Below are 20393 nucleotides of genomic sequence, written 5' to 3'. Positions count from 1 at the left end.
AGTCACATTTTGCAAGCAAGAACTGAGAACTAATAAACCTGATGTGTAGAAAAACACTTAAATGCGCCTGAGTCAGCTGACATTCAGAAGAAGCTCAGGGTTGGACAGTCTAGGCATGGAAGAACCTGTATTCCTTTAGAAGAGACAGGCAGCAGTTTCTGGTTACACAGTCAGAAACCCCTAGGTTCCAAATAAAACAACATTACTTACGGTCTTATATATTTGCAGAAACAAGACAAAACTGATCTACACCTGCCCTGAGGTTGAAGAAACTTGAGACCTAATGTATATAAAACCAGCTTACAAACTGCATTGCACTTTATGAATTAAGTTATCACTGGAAGGCCAAGCACCAAGCCGAGAGCACAGTCCATGGTGCACGGCTATGAACAGTGTTCCCTCCCCTTCCATCCCTTCCTCTGGGTCCTTATGCCTATGGGACAGTTATGTTATTGATTTATGCACTACTAACTGAGAACCTGACTCTCAGCAGGGGAACACTTCAGAAATTTAGGGAGTTTAACTCTGATGAATGAATAAAAGTAATACCGTTAGTTTAAAATTTTATCAGCAGTTAAAAATTAAAAGCAAATAAAATAACAAAAACATTTATCACTAGGCAGTTGAGACTCACAACACTGCATGGCATTGATCAAACATATGCTGTCACAATGCAGCTTGACTGTCTTGCAGACAACCTCAATATCCTTTTTAAACTGGCAGAGGCAGCAGACCATATGGCTCGGTAAGATCCTGTAGACAGAAACACGGAGAGCTGAGTTCATGGAAAGAGGTTCTTTGAATGGTAAAAGAGGCAGGACAAGGTTCTCACAGGGTTGTGTAGAAAGGAGTTCATGGCAAGGTCTGAGCAGCTGGATAGGAACCCAAAAGCAATTGCTGCTTTTGAATACTGTTAATAAATAGGAGGGAGGAGAGAGGCACCCCACAGAAGGGTAACCACAGCAGTTTATGTGGTATGCCTAAAATAAAGGCAACAGAGATTTGCTCTGAGTGACAATAATGTGTAGTTTCATTCAAAAGCATCTCCCTTCTACTCCAAAGTCTTTCTCTGGGCTGGGAGTGCACAGGAAGAAGGCCGACTTCTAAGAAGAGTCTGAATCAGCCTCCAATATCTGGAGACCCTTCCCCAATTCCTGTTAGGAGTGGTAAATGTTACACATTATTCTGGGCACAAAAAACCCCCACCCATATTGTATGGTTCATAACCACACAGACCACACTGGCCAAATCTACACAACTGGAGCATTCAAAGGGATGAGGACTGCATGGGGCTGGGGAGCTCAGCGGGAGAGAGCTTGCCTAGCATGCTCAAGGCAGGGTTTGATCCCTAGTATCACAAAATACAGAAAGGAAAGGAGGGAGCAGGAGGGAAGAGTGACCATCTAATGTGAAGAAGAGTCTATGAATTCATAACAACTCTCTGGAAGGGACAGCATGCAACTGACATGTGAGGGAAGGGAGCAGATGCTGCAGGAAGTTGAGGAAGATGAGCCTGAAGCAGAAACCAAGGGCTCTACAGTGTGGGGAAGTTACTCGAGGAGGTGACCTGATGAAAACAAGTGGAGCAGAGTGCTACTTTACCATACCAGCAACTTTCTTCTATTTAGTTTGCCATATTGGAGGAGGGTGGCAAAATTTAAGTTGCAGTCAATGGTATAAAAACCACTGCAGCTGGCCATGGTGGCTCATGTCTGTAATCTCACCACTTGGGAAGCTGAGGCAGGAGGATTGCTGTGAGTTCAAGGGCAGCCTGGGCTATATAGTGAGTTCAAAGCCAGCCTGAACTACACAGCGAGACCCTGTCTCAAAACAAAAAACAAAACCATCACAGCAGGGCATTACAGAAAAAATTTTAAAACTCTACAATACAAAAATGAAATACCTCACACTATGTGTGAAAATTAACTCAGAATAGATTATAGCCCTAACTAATCCCAACACTCAGAAGCAGAGGCAGAAGGATCATAAGTTTGAGCCTAGCCTGGGCAAACCAGCAACTTAGTGAGACCCTGTCTCAAAACTAAACAATAAAAAAAGTGCTGGGGTTGGAACTCACTGTGAAGGGCCAGAGTTTAATCTCCAGTACCACCAAAAATTGAAAATTAAAATAAATCAGGGTCAGGGATTTAGTTCAGTGGTGTTACTGCCTGCCTCACAACATCCCGAGTTCAATCCCCAGCATCAAGAAAAAAACAAAAAAAACCATGGACCTGAATGTAACCATACAGTTATATAGTACAATCCTGGAAGAAATCAAATGAGAAAATCTTGCAACTGTGAATTAAACAATGAGTTATTAAGAAAGAGATTCCTGGGGCTGGGGATTCAGCTCAGTGGTGCGGCACCTGCCTTGCAAGCGCAAGGTCCTGAGTTTTATCCCCGCTACCAGAAAAAAAAAAAGAGATTCCTGGGCTGGGAATTTAGCTCAGTGGTGCTGTGACTGCATGGCAAGCACAAGGTCCTGAGTTTGATCCCCGGTATAGAGATTTCTTAGGTAAGATATCAGAAAACACAAATCATAAGAAAAATTTGCTAAATTGCATTTTATCAAAATTTAAAAATTTTAAAACTTCTATTTTTCTATTCTTCTACTCCAGCACTCTGGGAAACTGAGGTAGGAGGTTCACAAATTCAAGCCCAGTCTGGGAAACTTAACTACTTGGTGAGATCTTGTTTCAAAATAAAATGAGAGAGAGAGAGAGAGAGAGAGATCCTTAGCTCAGTATGAAACCCCTAGTACTTAAAAAAAAAAAAAAAGATATCTGCATATATAAAAATACTCAACATTGTTAGCTAGTAAAGAAACGCACATTTAAACTACAGTGCATACATCTACATACCTACTGGTAAAAAGGCGGAGGTTCTTATAGACTGAAATATAAGGTCAAGTAAAGAAGACACAGTAACTCTTTCCTTTGTTTTTAATTGTGGTACTGGGGATTAAACCCAGGGTATTCACACTGAGCTACATCCCCAGCCCCCTTTCTTGTCCTGCCTTTCAAATTTATTTTTTTGTAATTTTGAGACAGGGTCACACTATTTCAGAAAGCTGCCCAGGCTGAGTTCGAACTTGCCATCCTCCTGCCTCAGTCTCCCAGGGTGCTAGCATTGCAGGCATGTGCCACCATGCCCAGCTGCAATTGTAACTCCTATTCACTGCGGATGGGCTATACTACTGATTACACTTTGTGAATAAAAGCCAAACACAAAAGGCTATGCACTACACGATCTCATTTATAAGACCTTTGGGAAAATGTGAAACTATAGGGTCAGAGATAAGATCAGCAGATTCCAGGAGCTGGTGGTGGAAAGAGTGAACTGACTGCAAAGGAGATGAGCTGCCTTTTGAAGGTGACCCAAATGTTTTACAGCAGAAATGTGGTGGCAGTTAGGTAACTATACAAACTCCTCAAACTGTACACTTCAAGCTTATGAATTTTATTACATGGAAACCATACATCAATAAACCTGACAAGAAAATAATTAAACAAACCTAAGTCAAAATAAATCTAAGAAAAATCTAACTTACAGTGTTTCCAATTCCAGAGCCATTGTGAGGATGTTCTCAAGTGCTGTAAATGACACATGTGTTTGTCCTAAGTCTCTGAAGAAGAAAGCCCAGGCAGAAATGAGGAACCCCAGCACAAATATTCTGTACTTAAAACAGGCATTTCAAGAACAGGTCATTATTCCAATTTTGCCCTCCAATAAAATGAGCCAACACATGAGTTTATCATAAAATATAATCCCAAGAGCTCTTCATGAAGAAATTCAAATTTAATATTTTCATCACCAAATTAATGACGTTGGCATTGCATAGTAGAGGCTATATCTTTTTTTCATCGTCATCTTCTCATTTTTATATTACATTCACCTCTCTCTCTCTCTTTCTCTCTTTCTCTCATTTTTAACAACAATGATGTTCCTACATCCATTTGTATGTTCCATATCTACTGTGTTCCTCAATACTGCTCTCTACCCCTGCTAACTCTCTTGCCCACCTTACATCTTAATCTTTTTCTGGCCAATAACCTGATTCAAATTAAAATTATGACTTTTAGAATCAAAGTATAATACTTAACCATTGATGGAAGGAAGCAAAAACAGTAGAAGTCATATTATGATATACAGAATTAATTGTAAACTTACAGATATTTTAATTCTGGTAATTTAAAAAGAGATGAATCTTCAATAGTTGTCAGAGGATTATGATTGAGAATTCTGAAAAATGCAATGGAATTAAAATTATCTGTATTTTTAATATGTATGAGATTACATAAAAAGTTTATATTCTTTTGTTGGTATAGAACTTATTTGTAGGTTAAAATCATTTTCTGTGATTACCTATGAATAAAACTTAGAATTCATAAAGCACTCTTCTTTGGGGGATTACGTAGGTCTGTAAAAGATAAAGGGAAAAGTGCAAGAGAGAGAAAATGTAAAAAAAAATGCAAGTAGAAAAAAAAAAAATAGGTGAAAGAACAAAAGCCCTCCAAGTGACTACACTGACAGGAAACCTTCACCCTGAGGGAAATTCTGTATTTAGTACCTTTCATAATTCAAAGTGCTTGACTTTCATCTTTATAAATTTCAAACATTCATGATCTAATTCATTTATTTAAGAAAATAATGAGCTAGGTTTTGTGGTACATGTCTGTAATCCCAGAAGTGGGGAGGCTGAGGCAGGAGGATTGCCTTTATTTCAGGCAAGTCTGGGATCCACAGTGAGTTCAAGACCAGCCTGAACAACATAGCAAAACCCTGTCTCAAAAAAAAGTAAAGAAAAAATGGGACCAGTTCCTTGGTTTTGAGCCAAAGAAAAAGAAAATCTAACAGGTGGGTCTTACTAACTTTCCTGGTGGCTGAGAAACAATACCTGACACACTTGTAAATTAAAGGTGGAAGAGTTTATTTTGGCTCACATTTCAGTCCATAACTATCCAGCGCCAAGGCACAAAGGCACCGTGAGAGGGCCTGGGTGGAGGAGAGATGCTCATGGCCTGGCAATCAGGAAGCAGTGAGGGTGGAGAGAGGAGTGAGGAAGGAAGATAAGCCCTTACCTCAGCTGTAATGCCCCATTATCCACTCACCTCCCCAAAGCCCCACCTATGACTGAAGGAGGCTTTTGGGGGAAAGAAACTATAACAAGGAGGAAGTACTTAAAACCATTTCCCATTTCATCTGGACTCTTGTATCATGTCTATGCCTGGTTAGTGTCTGAAGTTTTCTGTTTTTAATAAATGCTTGTTGAATAAATGAATATTCTTTCATATCAACAAAATGAATAAATCTCCCCCCCCCCATTAGGCATAATCTTGCCTGGATTAGCCTCAAACATCTAAGGTCAAGTGATCATCCTATCACAGCCTCTTGTATGGCTGAGACTACAGCACATGGATTGAACCCATGGGCTTTGCACTGAGCTACATCCCCAGCCGTTTTTATTTTTAATTTTGAAACAAAGTCTCCTAAATTGCTAAGTTGCCCAGGCTGGGCTTGAACTTGTGATCTTCCTGCCTCAGCCTGGCAGGCTGCTAAGATTAAAGGCACATGCCACTATGCCCAGATATATTCATTTTGATGCAAATTTTTACTCCAAAATACTGGAATATCTTTTCTATTCAATTGTTTACAGCAAGCAAACAAGAACAACAAAAGAAAAAAAAGGAGCAGGAAGAAAAGAAAAACCTATCCTTAGGTTAACTCTACTTGAATTGTTAGTGTACTTCTACAGAATATTTTAATAGTAACTACTACAGCTTGTATCTATTGGCTGCCAGGCATCTATGCTCAGCATTTCACACTGAACCCCCATAATAACCTTAAGTGGTAGATATTATCATTATCCCAATTTATAAATGAGGAAACTAGGTACAGAGAGGTTATATAACTTGTTCTGAGTTGCCAAGCTAGTAAGATGCCAAGCTGGAATCTGAACACAGTTCTGCTGCCAAAGTTTAAGTTTAATCTGTGTGAAAAGGGGTTTTAAAAAGCTGTTACTTTAACCTTAATTTTGAGAGGACTAGATATAAAAACACTCTTTTAAACATTTGTTGTTGTTGGGTTTGGGGTTTTTTTGGTACTGGGAATTAAACACAGGACCTTGTGCTTGCCAGGCAGGCATGGCACCACTGAGATACATCCCTGCCCCAACATTTGCTGCTTTGAGAAAGCCTCTATGAGAATTCCAGTTTGCCTTATAATTCCTTTCCCCTAATCTCTTCCTATGGTTAAATACTTAATTAGCTCACATTCATAGAGGCTTTAGATATTTAAAATCAAGTTGTAGGTGACATCAGTGAAAATGGTGGAGTAAGGACATCTGAAAATTCATCCCTCCATAGAAGTGACAACAAAAATGGTCCAAATCAACATTTTCAGAACTTTAGCAATTTAACCAAAGACATGCAGCAACCCACGAAGGATTTACTTAAGGAAAAACAGCTGAATTTTTGTAATAACAGTGACATCAGTGATGTTTTAACTGGGTCCAGACCTAGACCATTCCTCACTGCAGGCCCATGGCTGCCATGAAGAAGAGCCTCATCCCCAGGATGAGAGGAAGCAGAATGGAGCCGGAGCCCTTTGTTCCTAGAAAATTGGTCATTCCTTGGAAGATCGCACTTGAAAGGCTTATTTTTACTGACCAGACTCAGAGCTGCCTTGTGCTAAATCCTGTATTCCCAGCACTCGGGAGGCTGAGGCAGGTGAATTGCCATGAGTTCAAGGCCAGCCTGGGCTACATAGTGAGTTCAAGGCCAACCTGAATTACAGTGAGACCCTGTCTCAGGCTAAAAAGCAAAAAAAAAAAAAAAAAAAAAAATAACCCACAAAATGTTCAGTCCATTAAGAACATAAAAACAATTGTACTAAATATATATAAATGCATATGCATCTAACAATAGAATCCTAAAATATATGAAACAAAATCTAATTGGAGAAATAAACAAGGCAACAATAGTAGCTGGATACTTCAACATGCCATTTTCTGTAACAGGACAACCAGACAGAAGACCAGCAAGTAAACAGAAAACTTGAGTAATTATAAGCCAACCAAACCTAACATTCATATATACAACACTTCCCAACAATAGCAATGTAAGAAGAGAAAAAACACATTCTTCTCCAGGGCACATAGAACATTCCCCAAGACAGACTATAGGATAAGTCTCAATAAATTTTTTTTGTTTCTTTTGAGCCAGGATCTATGTAGTCCAGGTTAGTTTAAAACTTGCTATGTGCTGCAGGGTGGCCTTGAACTCTTAATCCTCATGCCTCAGCCTCCCACGCTGGGATTACAGGCCTGTGTCATCACACCTAGCGACAAGTCTCAGTAAGTTTAAATTTCTTTTTTTTTTTTTTCTGGACTGGCGATCAAACTCAGGACCTTGCGCTGGTAGGCAAGCATGGCGCCACTGAGCTACATCCCTGGCCCAAGTTTCAGTAAGTTTAAAGGGACTAATATCATACAAAGTATGTTCTCCAAACAAAGTAGAATGAAATCACAATAAGATAACTAAGTTTGGTAAAATCTTAAATATATAGAAATTAAGCACATATAAGCAACCAATGGGTCAAGAAGAAATCACAAGGGAAATGAGGACATGATTTGACACCAATGAAAATGAAGACACAACAGCACCAACCATTAGGGACCTAGCTAGAGCGGTGTGCAGAGGGAAAGGTATACATGCAAATGCAAATATTAAAAATTCTCATGAATTATATAAACTCTTGAATAAACTAGGAAAAAATTCAGCAACTTAAACCCAAGTCAAGAAGACAGAAGGAAATAATAAAGAGTAAAACAGAAAAAGTGAAATAGATAGAAAACAATAGAGAAAATCAATATAAGGAAAAATTGTTTTTTGAAAAAGATAGACAAAACTGACAAACTAGATTGATCAAGATGAAACAGAAGGTTCATATTATTAAAATCAGCAAATGGTGGTGCATGCCTGTAATTGCAGCACTCAAGAGGCTGAGGCAGGAGGATAGCTGTAAGTTCAAGGCCAGCATAAACTACATAGTGAGACCTTGTCTCAGGAAAAAAATTCAGGAACAAAAGAGGGGACATTATTACTGACCTACAGATATGAAATAGACTATAAGGGAAAACTCTGAATAATTGTCTACTAATAAATTAGATAACCCCAATGAAATAGATACATTCCTAGAAGCGACTTAAGCAGAAACAAAATCTGAACAGATCTATTTAAATAAAAAGGTTGAGTTATTGATCAAAAAACTTCTTAGGACCTTTGGTTTTCTCTTTTATAGGATGAAGAGAATTTCAGGATCAGATGACTTCACTGGTAAAATCTACCAACTAATTACAGAAAAATTAACACCAATCCTTCAAAAAATCTTTCAAAATATAAAAGAGGATAGACTATTTCCTAATTCATTCTAGGAGTCAGTATTGCCCCATAACAAAAGCAGATGAAGAAATCAAGAAAATTATGAACCAGTATGTCTTGTGACAATAGATGTACAAATCCTCAACAAATAGTAACAAACCACATTAAAGAGAGTATACAGATAACATTATACACCACAACCAAGTGGGATTTGTCCAGGAATGCAAGGTTGGCTCAACATAAAAATCAACCAATCTAAGACACCATCTTAATAGAATTAACATGGTCATCTAAGTTAATGCAGTGGAAGCATTTACAAATTAACACCTTTTCATTATAAAAACATCTACAAACTAAGAATAGAAAAAAAATGACCTCAACCATGTAGAAAGCATCTACAAAAAGCAAAACAAACAAAAAACAAATAAAAAGCCATGGCTAACATTACTTATAGTGAATACCCCTAAGATCAAGAACAAAGCAAGGATCTCTTCCCATGTCTATTAAACTTTGTATGGAGGTTTTAGCCAAGGCCAGTGAGGGAAAACAAAAAGGCATCCATGTTGGAAAGACAAATAAAACTATATACATTTGCCGATAACATGATCTTACATGTAGAAAACTACAGAGAAGCCAGGCATAGTGGTGCATGCCTGTAATCCCAGCACTGTGGGAGGCGGGAGGATTTCTGCCAAAAAACTAATGAGATCCTGTCTCAAAATAAAAAATAAAACAAGGGCCAGGGATGCAGCTAGGTATCCAGTACAAGAATGAAAGGATACAGGCTGGGGATTTACCTCAGTGGCACTGCACTTGCCTCATAAGCACAAGGTTCTGAGTTCAATCCCTGCTACTGGAAAAAAAAAAGAATCAAAGAATAAGCTGGGCATGGTGGTGGTGCACGCCTGTAATCGGCTGTTACCTGAGTAATTATTTCTGATTTTATTTTTCCCAGATCCTCTTTTGTTGCCAGTTTAGAGAGTGCAGGTAGTTGAGTATCAGATTCTTCCATCTCATTTCCTTTGGGGTTGCTGTAGAAGTCTGTTTTTGAGGCTTGTTTACGTGTCTTCTCATTTCCACAGGCGGTGTGTGTGTGGGGGGGTTGCTTCTGGCACCCGTGCGGCTCAGCTTCTCTGCCCTAGGAGCTTGGGATTGCGGCGGGGGAGTTTCCTTCTGGGTGCTGGGACTGGCTCAGCTTCTCTGCCCTAGGAGCTTGGGATGGCATCAGGGGAGCTTTCTCCAGACCTTTTAAGATGTGCCAATTTGGTGTCAACTGGGCCAACACCTTTTCCCACACACATTTTTAGTTTTCCCCACCTGTTCCATTCCCCTTTTAGGATGAGACATCTTAGTTAATAAGCTGTCAGCCATTACTAGCAGACATGGTGGGAAACTAGGGAAGAGAACAAAGATAGTAAACCATGTCCCATCCTCATGTCCCACCTGCTACATTTCCAGGAAGCCTGATGATGCCTGCAACCACCATCCATCCCAAGAAGTGTAACCTCACTCTTTCCACCTCCAAATTCCTCATGAAAGCAAACTCTTCCCCTCCCCCTTAAAACTTTGATTCTCACCTTGGTCACTGCTGATTACCCTTTTCCCAAACTCAGACCACTTGTATGCTGTCACAGTGAATAAACCAGTCTCCTTACTTGCCTAAGGCCTGCCACTGGTGGTCTCTCTGCTCTCCCCCTACCTCTGTTACAGTAATTATCTGGAACCCAGGGGTGAATCCAGATTTTGTGGGGCCTGAACCTTATGAAATTTGCAAAGTGCCTTCTAATGAAAAAACATGCAACATTTATGCATACAGAGATTGACAGGGCCATAACCAGAGCTTTGGAAAGGGCCTTTGCAAGTGAGGAGCCCTAGAGCCTAGGCTCCATTCCAGTCATAGTAAATTCACCTCAGCTGAGATATTTGTACAAACCTTTGTAACATTGGAAAAAATTATATTTCAAGTTATAATCAGCCCCATGACTGAATCTGACTGGTCATAAAATTACTGGTATCTTAACTTGGCAACTTCCTTTTGGAAAGAGATATAATAGGCTTCTATCTCATTATGGCAAATGTTACACTACTTTTGTCTATTAGAAAGATTAGACCCTAAACAAAGGTGCCCAGCTGCAAACACACACTTTGTGGATTGTGACCATTGTGTCAATCTTTTCTCTTTTTTTAGGGGGGAGATAGGGCCTCACTATGTTGCCCATGTTGGCCCCCAAACTCCTGAGCTTAAATGGTCCTCCCTGCTTCCACCTCCTGAGTAGCTGGAACCACAAGTACATGCCACACTTGGCTCATTGTGCAGATCTATCAAAGCAACTGTAAATTAGTTTCAGAGGCACAGCTCCATCCAGATCACATGATACAAGTATTAATGTCAACACGAGTTAGCTCTCATTTTCTCATCTCCATGAAGCAACTGTCTTTCTGTTAAGATAAACCTTAAAATCAGATGTAACAAGTTGGTATCTCCTCCATTATGGGTCTTTTCTAACCCACCACCCATTCCCACTTTGCCTCAAAAGCAAATTCTCAGTGTTCATTCTCCCAAGTTGGGCATCAGCAGATTGATGAGGGGAGAGAGGAATCACTACACTTGAGGATGCAGGTGAAGTTAACCAGCTCCAGGCACATCCTAACCCTCCCTCCACGGAACTCAAAATAAACTGTGTGAACCTGGATTTTGGAACCCACAAGACAGGTGGACAGTCTTTCCGAACATCAAGGATAGAGGAGAATTTTCACCTTGAGTCTAAAATCCCCTTCAGGCCATTAAACATCAGAATTTTCAATTGGAAGACAATAAAACCCACACTTCTTATCAAAGGTAGCAGGAACGAAAGCAAATGGAATAAGGCTAGAGCAATGTATTTTTATTTATATTTTTCAAACTGTCACTCTACAGAAACACTACCTATTGCACACAGATAATTCATAACTTCAGAAGTACATACTTTTCAAAAAATAACATTCTGAGTGGGTAGGGAGAGAAGTACCTGGTAGCAGGTTTTCAGGAATTCTTTCCATTTAGAAGACACTGGCACTGAGAAAGCACCTGTACCTTTTGCTCCCTGGAGAATATTACATTAAACTTAATTATTTGAAGCTCTCTGTTGTATATATTTGAACAGTTGGAACTCAGCATGTGAGAAGGAATCAGAGTTAAACTGACAAGTGGAATTTCAAGGACCATACACATGTCAGAGCAGCATCCCTGAGCTTCCAAAAGTGCTAATTTGGGTGTTACTTGTACAATACCTCATATTGCCCATGCCAAAGATCAGTACCTTGGAATGCAGGCCATGTTACCTAGAAGTTAAAGAAGTCAAGCCAGGCACAGTGGCACATGCCTGTAATTCCAGAACTCAAGAGGTTGAGGCAGGAGAAATGTGAGTTTGAGGCCAGCCTCGGGTACACAGTGAGTAAGTACATGGCCACCCTGGACTACATAGCAATACTCTGTTACCAAAACAAGTTATATACAAGTCTCTTGGGCTCTTTGTACCTTAGTTTCCTCATTTCAAAATAATGAATGGGTCTTAAGACATACTTTTCAGAGTTCATACAGGACTTAGACCCAGCTAACCAATATCTGCATGAAATTAACACATAGATTTTGTTTTTGCATGTGTTTATCATTCATTTCACTTACACTGGTGTAAAAACTGCATCCTGTGCCATGCTTGAAATGTTCCAAAGCTCAGTTTCATGAGTAAATTACAATGAAGATTTTTACAAAAAAAGACATAAGCCAAAGAAAAAAGATACTCTTTCTGAATATTTATCATTTGGCAGTAATCCTAAATGATATACAATGAAACATAACTTTCAATACTTTTTCCATATAAAAAAGAAATCTCACTGGAAGAAATTGACTTATAATTTATACTTTCAGAGCTGGGGGTGTAGCTTAGTGGTAGAGCACTTGCCTAGCATGCACAAGGCTATGAGTCCAATCCCAAGTACAGTATAATTTATATTTTCATATTTATACCTGCAATGCATTAGATATAAAAGAGTGAATACTTAATAAACACATGTTGAGTGATCTTTGATTCTCTAAAACAGGATTTCACAACCTCAGCGCTACTGACATTTGGAGCTGGACAATCCTTTGTTGCGAGTGTCTGACTGAACAGTGTAGGATGGTTAGCAGCATCCCTGGTCTCTGCCCACTAGATGCTAATGGCAGTATCCACAGTGCCACATGCCACCTGGGTGCAAAATCATACCAATTGAGCATCACTGCTCTATAATGATTCTCTCTGTCCTGTGCACTAATCCTCATACTGATCTTTGGTAGAGATTAGAAGGATTTCAAAATGAGTAGCAAAGAGGTTTATAAAACTGCAAATATAATGAAGTTATATTTGTAACTTACACGAACTTCAAAAACGGTAGTGCTTCAAATGTACGTCTTTCAATAAACTGGATTTTATTGCAGGATAAATCTCTAGGAAAAGAAAAATGGAAATATTGCCTTGAATAACTATTAGATCTCTAATTAGTATGAATAAATACTAGACTTTAGAATTGGTAATACTGAAAACATATTTTGTCTAAATCTTTGGACTTGTAGCTGAACATTCTGGATCCCATACCCTGTCTATACTTCCTCTAAGATTCTCACCTTCATGATCTTCATAAAGAAAATACACAACTATAGATCCTTTTTCGTTAGTTGCTTTTTTATTCTGCCTTAGGGAGGTAGTCCAGGCTGGCCTTGAACTGGCCATGTAGCTCAGGCTGGCCTCAAACTCATTAGGATCTTGTCTCAGCCTCCCAAGTGCTAAGACTGCAGGTGTGCACACTCATTTTCTTTTTAATACAGTTATTTTTACATCCTATCCCTTCCAAGCATCAACTGTTTGAAAGCATGAACTTGCTTTCACATGACATGCACTGTACACCATGTGTGAGAATGACATAAATATTTGAGTAAACTCAAAACATTTATAAAGTAAATAGCTGGGAATGAAGCAAACCAAAATAACTATTTCAGAATGAATATAGTGTATTACCACATGACTTGCTGCTGTCCTGCAACTCTGCAACACTTTGTCACCCAGTCAGTACCGGCTGTGTTAAGGTTTGAACTCACAGGTTTGGGTCCTGTAGGAGCCCTCTAGTTCCCAGAGGACAGGAACTCTGTCTTATTCATCTTTGTGCCTCCATACTGCCCATAGTGCTGGGATATTCTTTTTGAGATATTTTTTATAGGTGGGCATTTTTCAGTGAATGAGGATATACATGTGATACTGTGAAATTATTAGGCTATAGAGTACTTCACAGTATAAATATGAAAGGTGTACTCCATTGAACATCTGGTTTGTTTTTCTCCAAACCCTGTCTGTAAGGTTTGGGAGCCCAGATGAAAAAGGTACTCAAGAAGACCAATAACAAAGCGGTCATTCCCTTAGGGCATTGATTGCAAACCTTTTAGAGCCCAGTGCCCCAACTGCAACCCAAAACCCACTTATTTATCTCCAAGTGCCAACACTGTAATTAAACCTGAATTAGTGAGGTCTTAGTTTAGAAAAAACAACTCATATATTAACCTCTTTTGTCTTCAGAGAAAACAACAGGCTCGGGGCCTAGAAGGTTTCCTAATTCAAAAGACTATTTTGAGGCCCATATAATGTAGGTTCTTTTTGCTCATTTTCTTTAAGCCTTCTACATTTGAAAGAAGGCTCTATTTGCTAAAATATCACTAATTGGCTTAATTAAGGGTAATGAAATTCTCACTTCTGGACCTCCTGGACAAAAATAAAAATCAAACTTTCATACCAAAGAACAAAGTATCTTCTTTTCTCTAAACAGATAAAAATACCATGCAAGTATTTCCTCCTTGGTGACAAAGCTGCAGAGATTTTTATTGTGTTATTAGTGAAGAGAGGGACATTTCTACGCTGAGTGTAAACATTTCTAGCTATACCATTTAACCATCATTTTAAATACCTGTTTTTAACATGGGGGTAACAATTCCTGCATTGAAATACTGGCAGTCTATTCTTCTGGTAGCATAACCACCTGGCTAATATTATAATTTACCTGTTTAGTTAACTATTTAATACATAAGTGTTAATTTCATTCAGATTAAATTGTCCAAGCACTCTGGGTTACTGTCATTCAAATGAACATAGGTAGCTTATACAGTATTTTGTTCTCCTTTAAGCATCACTCTAAAGTTCATTTTAATTATTTTGTTCTAATTCAGCTTTTTCAAACCTTTTTGTAAATCCCAGATAGTAAATTATTTGTAGACTTTCCAGGTCATATACAGTCTCTTTTGGGGTTTTTTCCCTTTTATTTTACAGCACTTAAAAAATGGAAAAACAGGGGCTGGGGATTTAGCTCAGTGGTTCCGCTGCCTGCTGCCTGTCACAGGCACAAAGACCCGAGTTTGATCCGTGGTCCACCCCCCAAAAAAAGGAAAAACCATAATTAACTTAGGAGCTGAATAAAATTGACTGTGGATCAATTTGATCCATGGGCCACAGGGTAAATATAAATACAAGAAAATATACATACAAGATGGCACATGAACACTTATAAAACAAGATTCATATTGGCATCTGTAAATCCTCAGGTCTTAATATCACTTTTCCTCTGTAAGTGGAGTTTTTTCCCATTTGTATGTTGTCTATATAATTCAAAAAACTGAAAATGTATATAGGATATTTGATATTAGATACAGACTGAGACCTACACAGACTTATATAATTGCAGAACTTTACTGCTGGAACAGATTTTGGAGAATATCTAATTTAAATCCCTATTCATTGTATAGATAACATATGATTCACAAATAAATATTATTAACCAACTCACAAATACTGGAGGGACACCAGGCCTTCAAAAGAATCCTTATGTAGTTCAGTGATGTAATTTCCACTGAGATTTCTGGAAGATCAAAAGGTTATTTCTGAATCAAACTTCATCAAAAACATGAAGACTATCCAGTGGTGGAAAAGTTCAAGGAAATGAACATTGTCAAATTCTGCTGCCTGGAGTGTGGTGGCACAATGTTTTTTCACGGCAATTAAAGTCACATCTAACAACAGTCTTCACACCAATAATGCCTTTTTTAGGTACCTGTTCTACAGGAATACTTGCCCATGTTCAAAAAGAAGCATGTACAGGAATGTTCATTGCATGATACAGGTACCAAGAAAACTGGAGAGATCCCACACCAAATAAAAGATCCAACCAAAAAATGGGCAACTAAAATGAATAGACACTTCTCAGAAGAGAAGTACAAATGGCCAATAAATACATGAAAAAAATGGACCGGGGATTTAGCCCAGTAGTTCCATTGCCTGCCTTGCAAGCTCAAGGACCCGAGTTCAAACCTTGGTACCAAAAAAAGAAAAAAATGTTCAACATTTCTGGCCATTAGAGAAATGCAAATTAAAACAACACTGAGATTTCATCTTATTCCAGAAAGAATAGTTACCATCAAGAAATCAAACAACATTGGGCCGGGGATTTAGCTCAGTGGTTTCGCTGCCTGCTGCGCAAGTGCAAGGACCCGAGTTCGATCCCCAGTTCCAAAAAAAAAAAAAGAAGAAATCAAACAGCAGGGCTGGTGATTTAGCTCAGTGGTGCCACCGCCTGCCTCATAAGCACAAGGTCCTCACTTCGATCCCCAGTACCAAAAAAAAAAAAAAGGAAGGAAAGAAATCAATAACAAATGCTATTATGGTCTCAGGGAAAAAGAAAACTCTTCTACACTATAGGTAAAAATGTAAACTAGTACAACCACTATGGAAATCAATATGGAGATTCCTCCAAAAACTAAGACTAGAAACTCCACTTGACCAGCTATTCCCCTTCTAGGCATCTTCTCCAAAAAGTTAAAGGCATCATATTACAGGAATACATTCATACTCGTGTTTATAGCAGCACAATTCATAACAGCTAAATCTTGGAAGGGGTATGTCCACCAAGAGATGAATGGATAAAGAAAATGTGGTATTTACACATAATGGAGTACTACTCTGCCATAAACATGAATTTCAGTCATGTGAGAAAAATGGATGCAACTTAGGATCATAATGTTAAGTGCAATAAATCTGACACACAAGCTTAAATATCTTATGGTTTCTCTTATATGAGAAACCCAAAGTATAAGAAAAGAGCAAAATAAAAGATAGATAATAGGAAGAAAGGAGAGATCATTCTCAAAGGGGAAGGAGATCAAGCAGTGGAGAGATGGGAAGGGAGGGAAAGGAAAGGGGATGAAAAAAGGAATGAAGATGAACAGTATTATGTACATGTACCAACTCTCCATGAGAAATGCAGTCACTATGTACTGCAATGTACTAATAAAAAATAAAAATTGGAAAAAAAATCTGCATATGCTCTAAATACCCATCAACAGGGAAATTATTAAAGACACAATGACATACACACATTATAGAATATTGTGCAGCAGTTTAAGTGAATAGGGTAACCCTTTATGTATCAGGAAGGAAAGAACCCTGATGTATCAAAAGTGAAAGAATGAAGTTGCAGGATATTATAATTTATGTAAAAAAAAAAAAGATGACAGCCACCTGAAAAACCTGTTTTGCTGTATGTAAACAAGTATGTAGGCAAATATATGGGAAAAATCTGGAAAGATATATAGCAAATTCAGACTAGTGGTTACCTCACTGACAGAACATTAGAAGGTCTTTACTATACCTGCTATTTCATTTTTTATTCATTAAGAATGTAATAATAGCCGGGGATTTAGCTCAGTGGTTTCACTGCCTGCTGCACAAGCGCAAGGACCCGAGTTCAATCCCTGGTACCAAAAAAGAAAAAGAAGGTCTATGAAATTTACTTGTCTGTCTGTCCTTCCTTCCTTCCTTCCTTTCTTTTTCTTTCTTTCTTTCCTTTCCTTTCCTTTCTTCATTTATTTTTTAGTTCCAGAGGTGGGGTTTGAACCCAAGGCCTCACATATGCTAGGGAAGTGTTCCATCACTGAGCTACACTTCCAATCCACAGGAAATTTAATTATTAACCATAAAATTTCAAGTGAGGTTGATCTGGGGTAAGACTGGGAAATACCTTTTCTCATAAGTATTGACCTCAAAATTCTGGACCAAGAAGGATCTTACAATGAAGATTTTATATTCATATTTGGAAAGAATGTACTCAGTTTCTCAGCCCAACAGTATGTTTTCCATGCCTTTTCTTGAATACCATGAATAAAATTTCCTTGGAAGTTCTGTGAAGAAACAGTTTATATCCTTGAATAACTAGGAAAGAAATGAGCAGAACAAGTAAAAGAACCCTGGTGATCTCCAGGACACTCAAACAATGATAACATAGCAGCTTTTAAATTTCCAGAGCTGACAGTTTCCCAGTTTGCACAACAAAGGAGGACTGTGGAGCCACTAGCACAAATGATGAGATTTCTCCTCAGAAGCTGAACTTCCTGTCTGTCCAATCTCCTGGATAAATAATGCCAGTCAATTACTTCTGACCTAAGTATCTCTCCCCAAATCACTTGTGTCTAAGCCGACCCCTTCTATAAATCAGTAAGTAAATGATAAATAATTCAACAGCAAAATGGGCCAAAATGTATCGTTAGCAAACAAGAATAAAGAAACCCTATGCCAGGTACCACCAAAGCTTTCCCTAAGTACCCTTTGTGGAAGCTTCACCAGGCAGAGGAAGGATAAAGACAAATAAAGCTGGGCCGGGGATTTAGCTCAGTAGTTTCGTTGCCTGCTGTGCAAGCACAAGGACTGGAGTTCGACCCCGGTACCAAAAAAAAAAAAACCAAAACAAAGACAAGAAAAGCTTAGAGGAACTGATGTGATGATGTGGAAAAATCACTTGGACTTGAGGCACAGGAAAAAAGCAGGAACCACAGAGCAAGGAGGAAACCAGCACCTTATTGGCGGGGGAAATGCAAAGGAGAGAAAGGAAGAACACACACCGAACTGGTAACAAGGCTTATCTTCTGGGTGATGGGTAAGGGCATCAGGGTGGTCAAGGGTATGGGTTTCACATTATTCCACATATATCTGATTCCTTTTTAAGAGTGAGATCTATCCACAAGTGGCACATGTTGAAAAAAAGCTATTAAGCTGGGCATGGTGGCGCACACCTGTAATCCCAGCACTCAGGAGGCTGAGGCAGGAGGATCGCCATGGGTTTGAAGCCAGCCTGGGCTAGCCTGAACTACATAGGGCTCAGTTTCAATTCTGTGGAAATTCATTCATTATTCCTCAGCCAAAACTTTCCTATTTAGTTTACATACATTTTTTCTTGGGGTGGGGAGGGAAGAAATCAGTCTGCTCATCTGTCTAGTGAACAGTTCCATGCAACCAGAAGCAGTCTTATTGCTTCATGCTCACCAGTGAAAGTGCCTCAAATGGAACTTCTCTCCCTCAAACTGGCTCTCCTGGCTGCTGCTGCCCTCTGTGATACAACCGCCATTATCATCTCCACACGGGATGGAAATGGTGGACCGTGTTTGATTTTGCACTTCTCTGTCCACCTTAACCCCAATTCTTCACTCAATCACGAAGCACTCCCAGGATTATCACCACCACTCTGCTCAGCCACTTCTCCCTTTATTCCTAGATGTCCTAGAGCTTTCTAGATGGTCTTCCTGAATTCAGCTTTCCCTTCTACATCACTCTACATATGGATTCTAACAGAGTCCTCCTGTTTTAATCATTTTGCTCTCTTGCTTGAAAACTTTCACTGGCTCTCTGTATCTGTCTTACTTTCAAACCCCTAAAGTTGATGTTCAAGGTTAAGAATTCAAGATAATGTCTCTTATTGCTTTGTAACCCAATCCTTTGCAGGCAGACTGACTTATCAAATCCTGTTCATCCCTGCTGCCATGCCTTTGCCTGGTTTGAGCTTCCTGCATTTCCTCTACTTGACAATTGCAGCCACTCTAAGCACCAGGTAAGGTTTGATCTGACCCATGCAGCTTTCCCTAACCGTCACATCTGTGGTTCCAGGTTCTGAAGGATGACAGCACCTAAGGTCTCCATCCTCTCCTAGCTCATAACCACACACCTTTTAATGCTTTTCTGCTCCCTTCTCTCCTATTATTTTCATGTTCCAGAAAAAAACATTATCCTCCTATAGTTCCCAAGATACTTAGCCTTTCTGGGTTGGGCACACACTGGATGCTATATATAGAAAGCAAGGCACAGAGGCAAGTTCTGTACATAATTCAGGGACTGAATAATAATAACAGCTAATATTCATTTATAGGCATGGTGCTGACATATGTATCACAGGTGCTTACTCTTCTAAATCTCACAATCCTATGAAATGGTAAATATACTCATTTCACAGATGAGGAAACTAAACTTGCAAATGATTATAAAGCAAAAAAAAAAAAAAGAGAGAGATCTGGGTTCAAACTCAGGCAGTCTGAGTCAGGCAGAATCTATTCTTTTTTCAGAGGGGGTTACTGGGGATGGAACCCAAGGCCCTGCACATACAAGATGAGCACTCAACCTCTGCGCTACAGCCCCAGGCCCAGAACATTCTCGAACCCACTTTGTTATAGCATCACTAAGGAAATGAGTTGTAAAAAGGGTGGGGCAAAGAGCAAGGATTAAGCAATGGTGCCGTAGTACTAAATTTTAAAAAAAGGATAAGAAGAAAAGGAAATGGAGCACACTAGTATAAAGGAGAATGGGACAAGGAAATGTTGGAAAGAAAAAAGTAAAAGCAGAAAATTAGTCAACATGAACTGAGGAAATGAGGACAGCCCAGGAAGTCCTGGAAGAAAAGGCTGCCAGGTCAGACATAGTGCAGAGTACAAGTGAGGAAAGGTCATTCTTTTTTTTTTTTTTTGGTACCAGGGATTGAACTCAGGACCTTCCGCTTACAAGGCAGGCTCAGGAACCACTGAGCCAAATCCCTAGCCCAGGAAAGGTCATTCTTACAAGACTGTGAAGGTGTTGCTATAGGTGTCAGGCTCCAGTACAGGTACTTGGTGCAGCCTCTGCACTGGGCTGAGACCAATACACG

The 20393-nt window shown here is 39.2% G+C and overlaps 3 protein-coding genes across 19 annotated transcripts in view; 1 reads left to right on the top strand and 2 right to left on the bottom strand.

Annotated features, from left to right (window-relative positions):
* LOC101718063 (leucine-rich repeat-containing protein 37A2) overlaps window positions 1–4206 on the bottom strand; it is an 11870-nt gene extending 7664 nt beyond the window's left edge. For 2 of the 3 annotated variants that reach the window (XM_021241182.2, XM_013078096.3), the window contains exon 1: window positions 635–785. In XM_021241182.2, coding sequence (XP_021096841.2) covers window positions 635–785 — 151 coding nt within the window. Of the gene's footprint in view, window positions 1–634; window positions 786–3550; window positions 3626–4170 lie in introns of those variants that run through there. The other variant, XM_021241181.2, reaches the window with a different exon arrangement.
* Llgl2 (LLGL scribble cell polarity complex component 2) overlaps window positions 1–20393 on the top strand; it is a 123844-nt gene that overhangs the window by 88345 nt on the left and 15106 nt on the right. For 14 of the 15 annotated variants that reach the window (XM_021241094.2, XM_021241095.2, XM_087208472.1 and 11 more), the window contains one exon: window positions 1–20393. This exon is cut by the window's left edge; it is cut by the window's right edge and continues 15106 nt beyond it. The gene's annotated coding sequence lies outside the window, so the exon portion shown is untranslated. The other variant, XM_087208468.1, reaches the window with a different exon arrangement.
* LOC147828758 (leucine-rich repeat-containing protein 37B-like) overlaps window positions 20305–20393 on the bottom strand; it is a 1269-nt gene continuing 1180 nt past the window's right edge. Inside the window, exon 1 of the mRNA XM_087208486.1 lies at window positions 20305–20393. This exon is cut by the window's right edge and continues 1180 nt beyond it. Within this exon, the coding sequence (XP_087064612.1) occupies window positions 20305–20393 (89 nt within the window).

This window comes from Heterocephalus glaber, unplaced genomic scaffold (assembly GCF_053883595.1).
Source record: "Heterocephalus glaber isolate CG9 unplaced genomic scaffold, H.glaber_assembly_v1.0 deba00000937, whole genome shotgun sequence".
NCBI lineage: Eukaryota > Metazoa > Chordata > Mammalia > Rodentia > Bathyergidae > Heterocephalus > Heterocephalus glaber.
Note: the sequence above shows the minus strand (reverse complement) of the source record. Positions and strands in the feature narration are given on the sequence as shown.